This window comes from Bacillus rossius, chromosome 3, assembly GCF_032445375.1.
Source record: "Bacillus rossius redtenbacheri isolate Brsri chromosome 3, Brsri_v3, whole genome shotgun sequence".
NCBI classification, from domain to species: Eukaryota; Metazoa; Arthropoda; class Insecta; order Phasmatodea; family Bacillidae; genus Bacillus; species Bacillus rossius.
The window spans coordinates 75,774,155-75,792,959 of record NC_086332.1 but is presented as its reverse complement, the minus strand read 5'-3'; the positions used below and the strand labels follow the sequence as shown (position 1 = coordinate 75,792,959).

General features: G+C 37.8%; 1 protein-coding gene across 1 annotated transcript in view; it reads left to right on the top strand.

The window, feature by feature from the left end:
• Positions 1-18,805, top strand: part of LOC134530919 (transcription elongation regulator 1-like) — a 178,488-nt gene that overhangs the window by 63,094 nt on the left and 96,589 nt on the right. Inside the window, exons 8-9 of the mRNA XM_063366233.1 lie at positions 1,794-2,181; positions 11,895-12,052. Of these exons, the coding sequence (XP_063222303.1) occupies positions 1,794-2,181; positions 11,895-12,052 (546 nt within the window). The remainder of the gene's footprint in view (positions 1-1,793; positions 2,182-11,894; positions 12,053-18,805) is intronic.

Below are 18,805 nucleotides of genomic sequence, written 5' to 3'. Positions count from 1 at the left end.
TTGCACATGGTGGAAGGGATGACTGTAGAGGGCACATTGAATTAAAGAAACAGGCGGAACATTTTATAGTCATGACGAGCAATAAATCCATATCGTAGTTTTTTCGCTACATCTGAAAAAACGAAAGTAACGAACGCAGAGTTATTGTTTACAAGTTCTTTTGTTTGTCTTCTGTTGTTTGTTTATAAGACAGTTCTTATCCAACCAGGATAAAAGAAGCAAATAAAAATATAATTGTTCAAAAGTATAACTTTGAATACTTTGAATTGAAGGTTGAAAATTTCCTGTAAAATTAATGACATTTCTTACATATTCAGATGATTGTATTGTTCGAATAGTTTTTTTTCTTCGATTCATTAATTTTCATTGTATTCATATACATAGGCCTACATTTTTAATTTTTTTGCATATTATTGTCCTTTGTTTTCTCTTGTGTGTGTCATAATTCCTCAGGATAAATTTATTGTGCATGATTTACGTGTACTTTTTTAATATAATTGTCATTACTGATGGGTGTGATTTGAGGTTGGCAGCTCTGCCTACAATGTGTCTCCTGACCATAGACAAAGCATCAGCAGAGAGTATGTGAACAGGTTCTTCAAGCGGCCATAGACTAATGACTGAGATACTGAACCTTAAAACACTTAAGGTGTTTCATGTGTTTATCGGTATACATATTTATAACAATGCTTATGTTTCAGTATAAAGAACTTCAGTATAACAAACTCAACTATTTTTTGGTCCCTTCATGTTCTTTATAGTGAAGCTTTCCTGTATCAGGGAAATCACACCCTATTTCTGGAATTTCTTCTTGTGCTAACAAAAGTTAAACATAAAATACAGCTTTCATTGACGTTTAGACATAAAATTTTTTGGAAACGTTTAATACCATGAAATTCGATTGATTTTCCTTCTTTATGATAATTCTCGGGCTTTTTTCAGTAAACATAGTTTAACAAGGAAAAGAAAAAGCATTTACAAATGTTTACATACAAGTTCGATAGCCTTTACTCAATTATTTCAGTATAATAGATAGTAATCGTTTGCAGATACTCATTTTGATCTGAAACTGCGTAATTTTGCTCCACTGCCATTTATTTAGATTGGCTTGTGTCAATAAATAGTTTTACACGTAATATATTTACAATAATTCTGGAGATTACCGGTTTCTGCGGATTAATAGAGATATAGTTACAAAATGTTAGGTCTTGTGTGTTAATGTTGAACAAAATATATGAAACAAATAACTAGACCGCAAAAATTAGCATTTTGAATTTGAAATTGAGCATTTTGTAGCATTAAATATATTTTAGCATATTTTCGCATCTATTTCGCGAAAATGAAAAATCACCATCCCTAGTAATGGAACATTTTTGTGAATGTCATGCTTATATTTAGTGATTTATGATGGAATTAATTTTAATACCATCTTCACTAGAAGCAATTTCTCATTCGTTTTTGTCAGATATGTTCAATTTTGAATGCGCTTGATAAAGTTTTCAACTTGCCTATCGAAATAAACGTTGCATAGTTGGCAAATCGGACTACATTTTGGGGCATGACCCAGAACGTGTAAAACTTCTCTTGCGATTTTCTCAAAAACGCCCAAGTAGTATGCCTTACTACTTACACGTTATGTTGTCCTAATGGAATACTAAAAGAGTGCAAAGTTTATGATACGAAAGTTGTAGCTTCCCCATGTTAGTATGATAGCTTTAATAAGCCAAGAATTTTCAAATGTGTCAGCATGTGATAGTCAACTGAGCAAATGCTTTTTCATGGTGATTTTGCAGCGGCAAAGCTGGCTGCTGCACAAGGGGTGTCGATGCTGCCACCCCCTGCAGCAGTGACGTCTGGAGCGCCGACCACTCCGACCACCCCTGCCGCCCAGCAGGCCCCTGGCAGCCCTACAGAGTCCTCTGACGGGGAGCCGGAGCAGGCCCAGCCGGAGTCTGCGGCCGCGGTGGCCAACGGCGACGTCGTGGCGGCAGCAGAGGCCGAGTTGCGGGAGGAGCGAGAGAAGGAGGAGAGGCAGCGGCAGGCGGAGAAAGAGGCGGAGGAGGTGGCGGCCGCTGAGGCCGCCCGCAAGAAGGAGGAGGAGGAGGAGAAAGCCCGGGAGCAGCAGAAGGCACAGGACAAGTCACGACCTGTGTCCAGCACTCCGGTTCCAGGCACACCTTGGTCAGTGCATCTGGTACACCGAAACCTAATCCTTGTTAGTGAACAGTTAGACTAGTCAGAGGTGTGTTAGTGAGGCAAGATGATAGGTGTGACTCGCTGGTGTGACTCGCTGGTGCTTCTAGCGCGGTATCGCCTCTAAGCGTAATTCTCTGAACTGGCTGTTCTGGTCATGCATAGGATAGCTATGAGATTTGAGCATTAACCATTACATTATATAGTGGATAAATGAAGAAAGATAGGTATTGCAAGTCCAAAGGGTGGTTTAAAGAATCTGTATTGGATGTTTCATACCTGTTTCTGTTTCTGAAAACACAGGTTTTATACATTTTCACGGTCCTAAAAATACAGTTCAAAAACAAAATTTGGAAACGGACTAATTCATCCGCCCCCAGCACATTATTAAATGCTTTCCGTAAATAGATACCATTTGGATATCTTGAGCAGTTTTTATATCTCGTGTTTTCTTTGAAGCTTTTTACTCTGTGTGTGTGCGCCTAAGTAGGTGCCCTTTATCCGGCATGTTCGGGACCGTGGCCATTCCATATTGCAATTTTGTATATAGTTTTAATGGCAATTCTAATTGTTAAAAGTAAAATGTAAACTGGTAGTAAACAGGAAGCACTACTGAAATGAAAAACTATCGTTACCATAAACTCTGAGCGAACTAAAAATGCAGCAGCGTAGTAAAGTGACCTGGTGTCTGAAGGTCATGAGTTGGAATGCAATGCGTGCGGTTTAGTTGGTGCCCGATTACAAATTGTGCCGAATCATTGAATACCAGATGTAAGATCTTACATTGTATATTATTATTTTGTATATTACCATGTTTTATTGCATAATTATTGCACATTTTATGTTAAAATCAAGTTTTAAATATAGCGGTACAAATTTAATTTGAGAAAGTAATTTTTTGTGAGTTAAGTTTTCCATTTAAACAAAAAATTTTGTTTAGAAAGTATGTTTAATTAATAAGGAGAGTATATATAAGCATGCCCAACAATTGAAATTAATTAGTCATGCAACAAACACATATTTCTTTCAAATAAAATTGCAGCGTACTGGCAGGAATCACCCAATCCCAGTAAACTAGGTACAAACTTGCGCGCGATGAACACAAAAAAAGTTATACAAAAAAAACCTAAGCTGTATTAGGTCCCAGATTAACCATTAGTTGAAAGATAACAGTTGGTTGGGGTAAACATAGCATTGCATTTAATGATAACAGGTTAATTACACCACTTGTTAAAGACACGTGAACGGTCCTACAAAACATGATTTGATAAATAGAGATAACCCTAACATAACAAGATAACAAGAATAACTAGATTATACAAAGTTCAGCGCAATGCTAGCGCACTAGCACAAAATATAGACATGATATTATGATATAATATTCATGCATCGTACACGCACACTAAACATGAACGATTACGATTATGATACAAGATATATAAAGTGAAACAACTGACAAATAAATTTAACTATAATTCAAACGTGCCAAATACAGTGCACTTTAATGCATAGCCGAAAGATCAATATCGCCTACAAGCGAGGGAGCAAGCCCATAAGGTCACGCAAACCAGTCAACTGGGGAGACGCGGAAAACTAAGCTAAATGACACTAATCGGTAGGGACCCGGGAATTTCTTGAATAGCACCTGCCAAATTTCTTGAGTGAGGAAAGCAAAAATTCTTGAGTAAAGTTACCAATATTCTTGAGTAAAATGCAAATTTCTTGAGTAGCAAATGTATACAAGATCAAAATAAATAGAAAAGGCTGTTTAAATTTGCTGCATAAAAGCTTAAATACATTCAATTTTAAATTAATTAAAAAAAATTAAAACCAATTTTTAAACCAGTGTTCATGCGCATTAAGGTAATTCACATTTTTAACAAGCAATTCAATAAAATAATGTAGCTTAGGCAGACACTTAAAATGAATACACACGTGTAATCAGTAAATAATGTGTTTTCGAAGTAAAATGTCTAGTAGCTACTAGTGTTTTTAAGATTAATTTCTTGTAAATACGTAAACTTAAATGACAACTTCCAGAACCTCATGCAAAGGCTTCATATGCATAGGAAGACAGAAGTTCAAGGTTGGTTAGACTTAGATTTGTTCTCCTATTTGTGAGAACACCAGAAAATTGTGAGAAGAAGCGCTCACAATCCACATTTGACACAGGCATCCATATAGCTCTTAAAGCACCTACCACAAAGGATCTGTGGTCATCTTGCATTGAATTTAGTGCTTCAAATACACTAAGATTGGTGTGTGTTTTCAATAGCTCTGCGAGTTCAGCATATGCATGTACACCCTGATCAAGTTCTATGTCTTTAAGTGATGGAACTTTTGAAAAAAGAACTTTAAGTTTGTTGCTAGTAACATCCTGAGTGAGTATATTTTGCTTGTGAAACAACTCTGCAACTGGTTGCAAGTACTTGCGAGCAGGATCCTCTGCCATTAACTTGTCCAGCTTCAGCAACATGTCTTGTGCTGTTTTTTTTAACAATTCGCTGGTTTTTCCCTTGTGGAGACTCTTGAGCTTGTTGGCACTTTCCTTCACTTCATCACTGAAGACACCTTCACCAAAAATTTGCAGTCTCCTCCTCACAAACTGGAGTTTTGGATAGACTTCTGAAGCCATAGGCTTAGAATTAGTTTCCAAGCTTACCAAGAATGGTTTAATGAGGGAACTGACTGATTTCACAAAGAGTGATTGTAAATGCAGCATGCCGAGTTCCTCTTCGCCAAGGGTCTGTAGATGAGATGAACCACCATTGAAATTGTTCTCCCTTGCTGTCTCTGACCGCAGAAAAGCAAGCAAGATCTCCCAGTTATCAGAAAGCCATTCAACTGCTGTCAACCAGGAGTTCCATCTGGTTACAACAGGAATAGGGAAAAATCCAGCACTAGAGCCTTCCTGTTGCAAAAACTGCTGGAAAGCATAACGTTTCTTCCTGGCATTTAAAAATATCTGCTTCACAGATATTACAACTTGGTTCAAGTCTGAAAGACTGTTTTTCATGAGGACTCCAAGAAGATTCACTTTATGGGCCCAGCACTGCACTTGCACAACTGAATCAGGCAACAATATGGAAAGACCATCAAAACAAGATTTCATGTAAGAAGCTGCATCACTTACAAATGCCACCACCTGATCGTAGCCAACCTCCATATCTTGCAAGGCATCAGAAATAGCTCTAGCACATGTCCTGCCATTTACAGCTTCTAATGAAGTCACAGCTGCAACATACTGTTGTTGAGAGTCACAAGGCTCAACTGTAGAGAGCAAAACAACATAAATTGCTCTCCCTAACTTGTCTGTAGTTTCATCTGACATTATGGCAACACTCTTTTCTTTCAGTGCTGTAACCACTTCGTCCTTTCTACATTTTGCTAAATGTGGCAGGTAATCTCGGCGTAAGGTATCACTGCTAGGCAGGTCTCCACCACCAACTATTTGTTTTTTCACCCACTGCCTGAATGCTGGATGATCTGCTTTCTCAAGTGGTATGTTTGCAGATACCATCATTTCCACTGTCGATGTGATGAAGTCCATTATAGCAACCTAAAAGTAAAACATGGACTTAGTATTTTTATATATATTTTTTTAACAGAAATATACAACTCTAAGCTTTAACAAAAGGACATGCAGGTTTATTTAAACTGTGCTTTAGCACTGAGTAGCAAAATTATGTAGCTGGCAGCTTTATCTTAAACTCCCAATTATCCATTTTAATTGTGACCCGTCGATGCCCGGATAATTGAAATCCTGTAAAAAATTAAAAAAATAAAAAAACAGGATAATTCGTTTCACGGTAAGAGCCGCCCTCGAATTAGTGTCTCGGCTTAAAAAAAATAGGGCACTGCCTCGCCATGTGGTCTTTCTCCGTCTGCTAGCGACGCGGCAGTCACCCACTCCCACTGTTTGTTGTATTTATTTTTCCTACAACTCGGCGGCAAGTTAATCTTTACAGTTCCTTGTCGCTAGAGAAAAACGATATTGTTTGCATCATGAAAACCTGTCGTGATATACTCGTGAAGATTTCCTTCACGTAGGTTGCTCGTTCACGGTCATTTGCAACAGTTTTTGGAAGAGAGAAAGTTAACACTGCGCAAGATAAGATTGTGCTGACAATGCACATATAAATTTAGGCAAGGTTCCCCCCCACCCTCTTTCCAAACCCGTGGCCATTCTTCCAGCCGAATGCCAGCCAGACACGTCACTCGCCAGGTGCCTGCCGTGTTGCTGGGCCGAGCGGAAAGTAACACGTGAAACAAACAAACAGAAGAGTCAACGGAGGGGGGTGGGGGAGTAGAAGTAAGGGTATCCCCCTCGGGTTTAAAGAGTGACAAATGTGACATCTGAAAGGGAGGACGACACAAAGGTTAGACCAAACAGCTTTCTGACACAGAGACAGAGTGGTTAAAAATATTAAACGGCCTAGAAAATAAATATGTACGTCGCGTCGGAGCGATGTCATTTTTTTTACAGCTTCAGAATAACTATTAATTAATCTAAATTCATGCACGGATAACCCAAAAACCGGATATTCCGGGGCCCGGATAACCGAGAGTTTACTGTAGCTACTTGTGTTCCTGAAGTGACGTTCTTTTTTTTATAAAACAATAAAAAATAAAAAGGATTTGTTAATGGTTCTGTAATATACATTTCCAATATTGGTGAAAGATAATGAATGCATGCCAGCATTATATCATGTAACACTACCGTACCTTCGCTTCCTTGGCGCCTTCGACAGCTTCAAACATCGTTTTCTGCCGTTTTCCTTTCTTGACGGCTTCAGCGTGACCATTACTTCGTATGTGTTTCTTCACACCGTCGGAAGTTTCCCACGCCACTGTTTTATTGCAAAAACGGCATATCATAATATTTTGAGATTTAACCATTCCATCTTGGGAAAACTGTTTCACTCTTTCGTCAATGTTTATTTTGGGCGGCATATCCGCATATATAAACTAACGTTTCGAATATGTGTCCACCCTACGACTATTCAAACCTGACTGGACCGAGCTAGCACTACGCCTGCTCCCCTTTTACACTGTCACACACTCACTGATCATCTTCCGCCGCTGCCTTCCCCCCTTCCACCCTTCCAACCTTCTCAACTTCCGCCAACCCGGCTATTGCAACCTGATATTGTTGACGGATAAGTAGTAAACAACCGTCTCGCGCTCGCACAAACTTTTTTCTGTCATGGATCCGAAAAATTCGCGGATAATCTTGAATACATACAGGAATTCGTGGGTACTACCGAATTTTAACAAATTCGCGAGTATTTCTTGATTCAAAAAACATACTAAATCATTTTTATAATGTATTTAATATTTTTAACAACATTTTAAATGGTTTTAACAATTTTCGCGAATTCGCGAGTCGCGAATTTCCCGGGTCCCTACTAATCGGTTACATGGCCACACATGGCACAAGCAAAATAATTAGATGATTTCAAAAATTAAAGATTTACCCCAAAAGAATATAACAGGCAAACGAGAATCTTGAAACGGACATGGCCAGAGGATTCGCATAATCTCGTCGTGACCTTCACAGAACACAAACTTGTTAACAGAATTTAGAGACAGCCAACCAAAAATGTTAAACTACGTTAAGAAGGACACTGACATTTAAGACTGACATTTAATGTCGTAGCTGCCATGCGCTCAACAAGAACCAATATCAAAATTACTTACTCAGGCCATGTCCAAGATCTCGTTGCACCCTAAAGATTTTAAACGCTCGCTACATCGCCGGTACGTTATCACCTATCAGCACGGGCTGATGCTACCACAGCCTAAGCAATGTTAACCCAACGAGCGAAAAACGGAGAAGAAGTCCTCAATGCGAATTTTCAGCCTTTTTAACAGAAGTCATACAGAATGCGCAGGCGTGCGGTGGGCGTGGGGAAATGAGGGTAATGCAGGAGGCAAGACAGAGGAACTGTAAGGGGGGAAGGAAGGAGAAACTAGGACGAGAGGGGAGGTCGGCATACGCGCGACAAACGAACTGCAGCGGCGATCGCTGCAAAATGTAACCGGAACGTGAGCCGGTACTAATGTAGTGTACCCATCACTATTGTTGTAGTATACACTATCCACGAAAGAGTGCGGGCTATCAAATGTAGTTAACTGTGCATGAGACAAGTGTGTGCGTTGCATGTAGTTGGTGAGCTATCAATATCAATACAGTTATGTGCGGCGCACTCTGTACTGCAATCAGCATAACCAAACATGCATGATTTTGTTTAGTGCTGGCTACATTTTTATACGTGCTACTCATTGGCGACGAACAGATCAAGATAATGTTTGAAAACCTCTTTAAATGGTTGTATTGCTTTTGCACTCTGCTTTGTCCTTTGTTCTTTGGCAAAGTCATATTTACTCCCTGCACAAAGCTCTCGTAATCTTACAGCGGGACCAAAAACATCATGCAACTTTAAAGTGAGAATTTATGCTAGAAAACATGGTACATTACATTGTATACTGATAATATCTATTTTTGGTGAAGTATTTTATAGTTTGGAAAATGTTACCATATTTACTCACATATAGATAGCCATCGCAGATAGGTCGCACCCATAATGGGAGGTCTTGAATTTGGTATTTAAGATTCCCCCCCCCATATAGGTCGCACCGGTAATTCATTACACATATGCATTGCACCACAGTAAAAAAAAAATCAAAAAAAAAAGAGCCACAAATTTACCGTCAATAGCGCGCCGTGCACGGAGAAAAGTCATTGTACTCGATCAGCTGCTGTTACGGCGCGCCGGCTGGCTCTCTTTGTTCACTGAGCTGCGCATGCGCAGTATAACTCAATCAACGCTCCGCCCAGACTCGTGCCTTCCATCAGCAGCCAGCCTACAGCACAAAATGGTCGAAAAACAAGATGAAAAGTTCAACTCTAGTGGCGATGTTAGTAACTAAACTAGAAAAGATGCCATGTTGTAAACGCAAAACGAAAAGGAAAGAACTCTATACCTTATTAATATTAGTCGTCGGAAGTGTACATACATAGAAGTTTAAACAATCTATGGAAAAAAGTTCTGATATTTTCCATTGTTCACGCACTTGTATCTTAACCTCAATTTTGAGTGTTAGTTGTTTTGTAATATGACTGCGAAACGTAAACGCAACGAACTTACATTGCAAGTTAAAGTTAATATTGTCGAAGAAGTAGACAATTGAGAGAGAAAGAAAACTGAAATGGCGAGAGAATTTAACATCCCACAATCGTCGTTGTCGACAATATTAAAAAAATCGTGAAAAGATTGAATCGGCTTTTGCGAGTTCGTGCAGATTATCAACAAGAAAAAAGAATGCGAGGCCCTAAACATCAAGAAATAGAAGCTACCTTGTTGCAGTGGTTTTAAGAAAAGCGTGCAGCAAACTTGCCAATTTCTGGTACTATGAATCAGAAGAAGGCAGACTACCTAGCATTGAGGTTATGAATGTTAGGCATTCAAGTTCAGCAATGGTTGGCTACAACGGTTTAAGGATCGCAACAATCTTGTTGGCAAAACTATGTGTAGGGAGTCGGCAGCAGTAGATATGACCAAAGTTAAATGTGGTAAACAATGCCTATAAGAAAAAGATAGTGCAAACCAGAATTGATGCTTTTTTTTAAACCAAATGTTTGAATTAAAAATATGTCATGAATGCAAGTTTATTGAAGTTTGTATTATGATTTATTCTGTATGTGTTGCATTGTGTTTGTTTTCTTCAGTGTTTACATATTGTCATGCATGTAGTGAATGAAGCCAGCTAATACCACCAACGGTGTTTATAATTTTCTTTATAATTGTAAATATAGGCATTTAAAGTTCAATCAATTTTTTTTGTCATGATATCCCAATAGTTTGGTTAATACAAACCCTCGTTATTACAAAGTGCTAAAATATGGTCCCTTCAGGTTTGTAATAATGAGGTTTGACTGTAGTCTGTGGAAGGTGGTGTGTTTACATATATGTACGTGCATACTTGTGAATGTGTTGTATACTATTATTTCTCGTGGTAAAAATGGGACGGAACGTCATTTCCATTCGCGATCGCATGGATGAATACAAAAGTGAATAGTTCTATAAAAGTTATACAAATATTTTAATGTGCAATTAATGTAATCGCCATCTGGAGGGGGGAAAATAGATGTACTTGAAATGCACATTAAATCTGAGGGACATCAGGCTGCAAAAAAAAAGATTCACGGAGAAATCAGATGAAGAAAAATGTTGGTAAAACAGCAAGCAACGGTTTCTGGCATGATCAAAACCCAAAAGAAGGCGAAAATTGAAAAAACTAAGAAAAAAAATATTAGAAAAAAAAAACGAGTTTCAATAACATTATTTGTCCACTCTACATCAACTATGGCCATGAACACAGCTAAAAAATATTTATTGTAATTTTAAGTATTCAATTTATTGAACTCATAAGTGCTAAAATGTTGTTTGGAAGCCTGCCAAGATAGGCTATCTCTGTAGTTGTGCTAGATCTTTATTTCTGTGGTTGTTAATAATTAATATGTGTATTATTTATTGCTTATTAAAAATATACTTTCTTTAGTAATGTAAAATGAGAGAATTGGCTAAATATTGTTTTTGAAAATGCTACAAAATGCTAAATGTTATTATTTTAAATGCTATAAATCACCATCTCTAATGATAATACATAGGAAAAAGATTCCAATGGACCTGGACCTACGCTGCACGTCTGGGGTGTACAAATTCTTGTTAAAACAGTCCAAAAATTATCAAACAAATCTGCATATTTGATAGCGGCATGGCCCCAGCACCCACACATGAAATTATCCACCTTGATTCACATTAATTGTTATTTGTGAGCTGCTGCCCCCTGAAGTTTTTTTGGCACAGTATTTGAATAACGACTAACGAGGCTACGTGCAACTGCATAACACCTGAAGGAAGTGGCAGGTGCACAACCTCTCCAGCCAATCACTGCACATCCCGCACAAAAAAATAGCAGTACACAAATGTCCTGCCTGTCACACAGAAGTTTTTTCAACAGAGATTACAAGAAAAAATCAGAAAGCCTGGTGACATCATTTTTAATTAATCAAAAAAATACCTGGAAAAATTACCAGCCAGTAACAAAAAAAATTTTTTTTTGCATTAACTATATACATATTATGAGGGATGTTAAATTGTGACAAATGGTTTTTCTACCTCGCAATAGTGGTGAAGGCGATGAAGGGGCCCTTAAAAAGTACCAATGCAAGTTGTTAAATTTTTATTGGTAATCAAAACTTAAATTATTGGGAATATTTTTTGAAGTGACAGTTCTTTCCTGAGGGGGCTACAATTTTCCAGAGTTTCGAAAATTCCGATTGCATGAAGAGAATAGTTAGGTACGTGGTAGGGTAATGGTAGACAAGATGGCAGGGGAGAGGTAAAGATGATGCAGCATCCTTTTTCACTTGAATACTTGCACACTTGCATGCTTGCACACTTGCATACTTGTGCAATACTACATAATTTAGTGCACATATTTGCATTTTTTTTTTATCTGTGACCTTACCCAAAGGCAATTATGTAACCTATACCTAATAATATAATAAGCAAGATGTTTCAGTTCTGAGAAGAGTAGACTCCACGCACTCATTTTTTGTATAAAATTTTTGTAACTTTGTCATAAAGTCCTCAAAAAAACTCTTAAGTCATTGTTATTTATCAATCTTACAGGTGTGTGGTGTGGACTGGGGATGGACGTGTTTTCTTCTATAACCCTTCGTCTCGTACTTCTGTGTGGGAGCGACCGGATGATCTGGTTGGGCGAGCTGATGTGGACAAGATGGTTACGACCCCTCCGGAATCTGTCACCATACAGATTCAAGCTGCAGGTAAGCAGTATTGTTTTCCTTTGGTATTTTGCCTGATTGAAGGTTTTCAGATTAGCTTTACAGTTGCTTCTGTGCATCATTGGGAGCACATCATGTTGGAGTCCTGTGTTGGGGTCATTGAAACTTTAAAAGTTTTGTACATTAATTCAAAACAAATTTAAAAAAAATCTTATATGCATTATTTCAGACATTTTTTTAGTGATGTCAGTTCTACCACACATACCCATGTATGGGTTACACATTTTATGCTTAATTTTACTCTAAAAAAATGTGTATTATGACTAATGCAAAATTTGTTTACTAAGGGTAAAATAATTATAATTGCAGTGTGTCATTGAGTATGTGAATAAATAACTCTGCTGATTTGTTTATATATATATATATATATATATAATCAAGAGTAATTAAAATTTTAGTTGAAATAACTCGGCAGTGCATGAAAAGCACTATTATGAATGCAGGGTGTCTACCGACCCTGGAAAACCTGGAAAAATCAGGGAATATTGTAATCAGGAAATAATCAGGGAAAAATCAGGGAATTTTTGTTTGGAAGGTTGTAGTTGAAAATACGTTTTTTTTGTATTGATCAGCTTGCATTGACGTAGCATCAAGTGTATCCACTCCCATTTTTATTTTTGAATGGCAAATAACGAACAGTTCCCACGTCCATTTTCTTTTATTTACCATCAGATTCGGAAGTGGCGTCAAATCACGTGATACAAACTGGTTCAAGCTGGTCTGTTATCCTGCTGACGTGACGTGCTGCAGCATGTGCTTCCCAAGTTCTGATTATACCGACAGGTGCATTTATTTTTAATTATCTCTGGATGCCCTCAATGTAAACTGGGCATTTTTGTTAGCTTTGAAAATACTTATCACAGACACTTTTGGTGAAGATTCGCCATCATTGCGAGCAATTGGTAGCTGTGGGCTTCCATGGTGCTTTCAAAACTGGAATTTCTACTACACAATGGGACATTGTTAGTTTTTTGAGGCACAGTTACTATTTAAGCATGAATACCTGCAAGGAGAGCAGATTACATTAGAATAACTGGATCAGAGCTTTTTCCCAAGAAATTTTGTGCAATCAAATGGAATACTGCAATTGCTGAGCGTGCCATGAAAACGTTACCTCATCTAAATAAATTTCTTAGTGAAGTTTCTAGTTCATCTGTCTCTTTCAATGTAGTGAAAAGTGCTCTTGAAGATAATCTTCTAGAAGTAAAATTGACATTCTTCCACTCTTTCGCATCAGAGCTGGAATTGTTTCTTACATTGTTCCAAAGTGAAGCACCCATGGCACCTTTTCTCTATGATTCACTGGTAGACATTTTATTAGCTTTGGCAGGAAAGTTTTTGAAACCAGAGGTACTGAAGAGCTTTAGGGAGAAACGCAATGTATCTCGATTGGACGTAGATAACCAGGAAAATCTATTGACTGCTAACAATATCAAAATGGGTTATGCAGTACGCCATCACATCAAGAAAGTGAAAGTACCAAAAACGTCTGTCCTATTACTGAAAAAAAGATGTTAGGACTTGTCTAAAGGTTATAGTAAAAAAACTATAAGACAAAAGTCCTCTGAAGTACAAACTTATGAAGGGAATTTCCTGCTTATGTCCGTCTGTGGCTTTAAATTCGGGTGTGAGGAAACAGCGTGTGAAGTACAGTTTAGAATGTTGTCTTCAAAACTTGTGGCTATCAGGAAAAGAAGCTCATAACATTGTGTAATCATATCAGTTGGTTGCAAGATTCTGAAGCACTGTTCTCGTCTTTTTCTCGAGAAGACGGGCGCCTTAATCACTCGTAGATGCTCATTCTTAAGGCACATACAGTAGCTGCCAAAACAGGCCTTCTAAAGTTTGTGAGGATGATGTTGGTACCTTCCCATGGAAATGCATCACTGGAAAGAGGATTTTCAGTGAATTCTAATCTGCTGACTGAAAACTTGCTGGAAGAAACACTGATTGCACAAAGACAAGCATACAACTTTGTTCAACGTTCTGGAGGTGTAGAGCATGTTGATATCACTAAGTCCATGTTACAGTATGTAAGAAATGCTATTTGTAGGCGTAAGGAAGCCTTGCAAACAAAACAAAAAGAAAAGGAAGCAACAGACAAGAAGAAGGCAGAAAAAAAAAGTTGAAGAGGAGATCAAGGCATTGCAGTTGAAGAAGGCTCGAGTGTTGGATTTGGCTCATTCTGAAGCAAGTGTAATAGATGCAAAAGTTGAGTCACTGCGAAATTGATGGGAGCTTCCTTTTACTAATATTTTTGCAAAAGTAAGTGTGTGAAATATTTGTAGCAGCATGTTTTATTTGCTATCAATTGAGTCACTTTGGCCACGTCTGGAAGAAGGTAATTTTTTTTATTAATTTAAGTGAGTTGAAATATTTTGAAACCAGTGAATGACTGTTATGCAGTTTTTTCATTTTTGTTGAATGTCGTAATTGTGTTTAAAAAAACCTGGGAAAATTAAGTTTTAGACATGGAAAACCTGGAAAAATCAGGGAATTTAATTTACTAGATCTGGTAGACTACCTGTGAATGGCGCCATTGTGCAATGTCTGTCCAGTGGCTGGCAAGTGCCGTGACTTGCTGGGCTAGCATTCGGCCGGAGGAGGGGAAAATCTAAAAATAAACCTGCCAGCGTTTGTGCGTGTGCATTCTACGAGTGTGTGGCCCTGTAACTGTTCATGCAGTTTTTTTTTTTAAAAGGATTTAACAAGGAACTTTAGCTTGTAGAGGTCTGTGAGTACTAAAACATTTTTGATTCAAATCAAATAGTTGTAAATTATTCTATTTAAAATATTGAACCAAGTAATGTTTCAAATTATTTGTTACTTATAGCTACTGCCTACGGAAGTTAAGTTTTTATTAGCTGTCACAACTGTCCATTACATAGAATCATAAATCCTGGCTTTTTGTGCAGTAAAAAGTACAGTAGAACCTCATTTTTATGTACCTGGAATTTACGTATTCCCGTGATTAATATATATATATTTTTCTTACACTATCGTTTTACCTACAATATTAATGCATTACTTTCCTGCAATTTACGTTGCAACAGCACTGCATTCAATGGCAGATCATCAGAAAAGTTTAAACGGAACAAGTTGAAAGCGAATAGCTAGAAGTTTATTTATTATATACTTTACTGCGTGTGTTTGCGATCACAGCAGCTTATTTTTCCTTTGTAAACAACCTTTTTTTGTGCCACTTGCCACGTTGAACTTGTACGGCCATGAATCCAAACTTTGGTGACAAAGCGAAAATTAAGTTCATTTTTCTCTCTCTCCCCTTTAAATCTTTAGTGAAGGTCGGAATGTCGCCTGGCACAGCCATTATTGCGACGCGCGCTGCTAGTGCGGCGCTATGGTTATCTATGGATGCGAGGTTTGTTTACGTTTGACGTGGCGCGAGGCAAACAATATTGTTGATTGAATATTTTAATCAGGATGGATGGCCAAAAAGATAAAAAGAAACGCAAGCAGTTCGCTTTGAAGGAAAACGTGGAAATTTTGAAAGAAGTTGACAAAGGCAGGAAAAATGTAGATGTGGCACGGTCGTTTGGTTTGGTGCCCACTACACTGTTATCAATAATAAAAGATTGCGAAAAATTATTAAACTATACAAACAGTCGTCTTTATCTGCTGGTCGCAAGAGACTTCGCCTAGGAGATAACAAGGGAATTCTATCTCCATAAATGTATATATCTGCAAAATACGAGGGTTATTTTTTTTTCAACCTCCGATCGGCTGTAATAAAAAAACGGGAATGAATTAGGAAATTATTTTAATGTCAAAAGAAGCGTATATCTTTACTCTATTTTTCCACATAATCACCGTGCAGATTGAGGCATTTGTAGTACCGATGCACCAGCTTTCCAATACCCTCTGCTTAAAATGATGCCTCCTGCCTATTCAGCCACGTTTTAACAGTGCCCTGCAGTGTGATTACAGTTTCATTTCTCCATGGCATGCCCATTAATCGATACCCTAATCGCTCGTACACTAATCGACACGTCTCGTAGTGTTTACCCCCTACCACAATCCATGTGGAGCGGCCAACTCACACCTCAGTTGAAGCTTGGTTATGGGAATGTCAACATGGCTGCAACGATAAACTGTACGGCGAAATGCGAGCTGCGTGGAGTCATCCGTTTCTTACAGGCAGAAGGGCACACTGCAGCAGAAATCCATTGCCGAATGCGTGTTGTGTACGGTGAAAACTTTATGAGCGATGGCGTTGTGCGAGAGTGGTGTCGGAAATTCCGCGAAGGCCGTATTGATGTTCATGATGAAGGTGGCCAAGGAATGAAGTCGGTAGCAACAGATGAAACAGTTCAGATAGTTGATGCAGTTGTTCGTGAGAGACGTCGATTCACGATTTCAGAACTGTCTTAACAATTTCCGCTCATTTCAAGGTCAGCCCTATATGCCATTGTTACAGACAATCTCGGATACAGGAAATTCTGTGCCTGATGGGTACCCAAGATGTTGACTGACATCAACAAGGAGCGGCGAATGGCATCAGCCTTGTCGTTTTTGCTGCTTTACGCAGACGATGGTGAACACTTTTTGACTCAAATTGTGAGAGGTGATGAAACATGGATTCATTTCGATAATGAAGAAACAAAACTTCAATCACAACAGTGGATGCACACCTATTCTCCGAACAAGCAGAAAAAGTTCAAACGGACGTTCAGCACCAAGAAACAGATGGCTACAGTGTTCTGGGATCACCAAGGTGTGCTACTGGTTGATTTCATGGAGCCAGGGACAACAATCAATGCTGCTGCATACTGCGCGACACTACGGCGGCTAAGACAGTCGATACGCAACACGCGGAGAGGAATGCTGACATCTGGTGTTGTCTTGCTTCATGACAACGCCCGACCGCATAGTGCCGCCGTAACACAACAACTCCTTGCAAGATTTTGATGGGAAGTGTTTGATCACCCTCCTTACAGTCCGGATTTGGCACTGAGTGACTATCACCTTTTTCCCACGTTGAAAAAGTGGCTTGGAGGACGACGCTTCAACACCAATGATGAACTGCAGAGCACTGTTAAAACGTGGCTGAATAGGCAGAAGGCATCATTTTATGCAGAGGGTATTGGAAAGCTGGTGCATCGGTACGACAAATGCCTCAATCTGCACGGTGATTATGTGGAAAAATAGAGTAAAGATGTACGTTTCTTTTGACATTAAAATAATTTCCCAATTCATTCCCGTTTTTTTATTACAGCCGATCGGAGGATGAAAAAAATATAACCCTAGTAGTTTAACCCATTTATCATTTTGTGTTCGACAGATATAAATTTTGTACATGTAGGCCTAGAATTTAGGCTACTGTATTAAGTTTAGTAATTTTTTTTTTTAATTTTTGTTGTTTCACAAATATTTGCTTCCAAGCTAATGTAATATTTGATCCCCTACTAATTTATTTTTAAAAATTCAAAAATACTACATTTTAAAGGTAAATATATAGACTTTCAGAATAAAGTACTTTCATTACTAAGTATGAAAGTTGAGGCTTTATTGATGTAATTTATAACGTGATTCTACTGTAGTGGCATTGGTTTAAAATAATAATTTACGATGAAAATATGAAATTATTAAACGTTAACTACGATTATAAACAAAGTCCAAATATGAATTTTATGTGACTGTTACATATTGGCGCTCGGTCTCTTTGCACATGTTTTCAGAATTATTTACATAGTATATCGTTATCGTTGAAAGAGTATTGTTGAATGCCCTAAAATTATCATTATGACCGAATTAAAAACATTAGGTAAAGTGCATTTTATTGTAGAATATTATGAAGGTGATGGTTATCAAAATGTTTATATTGTTCACAGAAACTAAAAACACCAATAGGTTAGTAAACTCAAACTTAACCTCAAATTATGATTTATGTTAATTCCATCAGTAATAGTTATATTTAATATATTTTAAACCTATTGAAATAATAATTAGGGTCTGCATAAAATACAGTAGAACCCCTGTCATACACTTTTCAACGGAGGGCACAAAAATGGTGTATGATGCGGGAAAGTGTATGAAAAGGGAATGGCAATAATACATTTTTTTTTGTTTTCAATCTAGCATACCAATGTCAGATTAAACTTAAATACATAATGTGTAAATAACTGCATTATATTAATGAAAGATATGAATTCATAATTATATATACATATAATAAAACCACCAGAAATGTAAAATACAGTCCATAATCAAGTAAAGCTGACATGAGAAACCGTGGCCTTACAAAATGTTATGAAGTCCTTTCTGGGAGGGCGGGAAAAGTCACCAAGCCTAAATTAGAAATTAAAAAAATTAGGCTATTGTAAAAAGAAAATCAGAAGGTTTTGCTTGTTTGTTTCATTTTACAAACAACTTTATGCAACAGAACAATTTTCAATAAAATTTTAACTTGAGAAACGTAAAATACAAAACAATCTGATCGTAAGAAAACAATAACAAACGGGTATATTTAGTTCAAAGATTAATGAATGCACAAAATATGAGATCCATGCTTGGTAAAGCACGTGCACCATTTTCATAATCATTGCTAGTTTGCGCCACTAGTCTCGCTGGGTGCCGGCCATAGATGCTACTAGCGAAGTGCACAGTCTTCCTGATACTATACATATCTATGGTGCCATAAAGTTTATTTCTTACGTTTGCAAATGTAAACAATGAACGTTTTTCAAAATAAAAGCTTTAAAACATAGTTTATCAGGA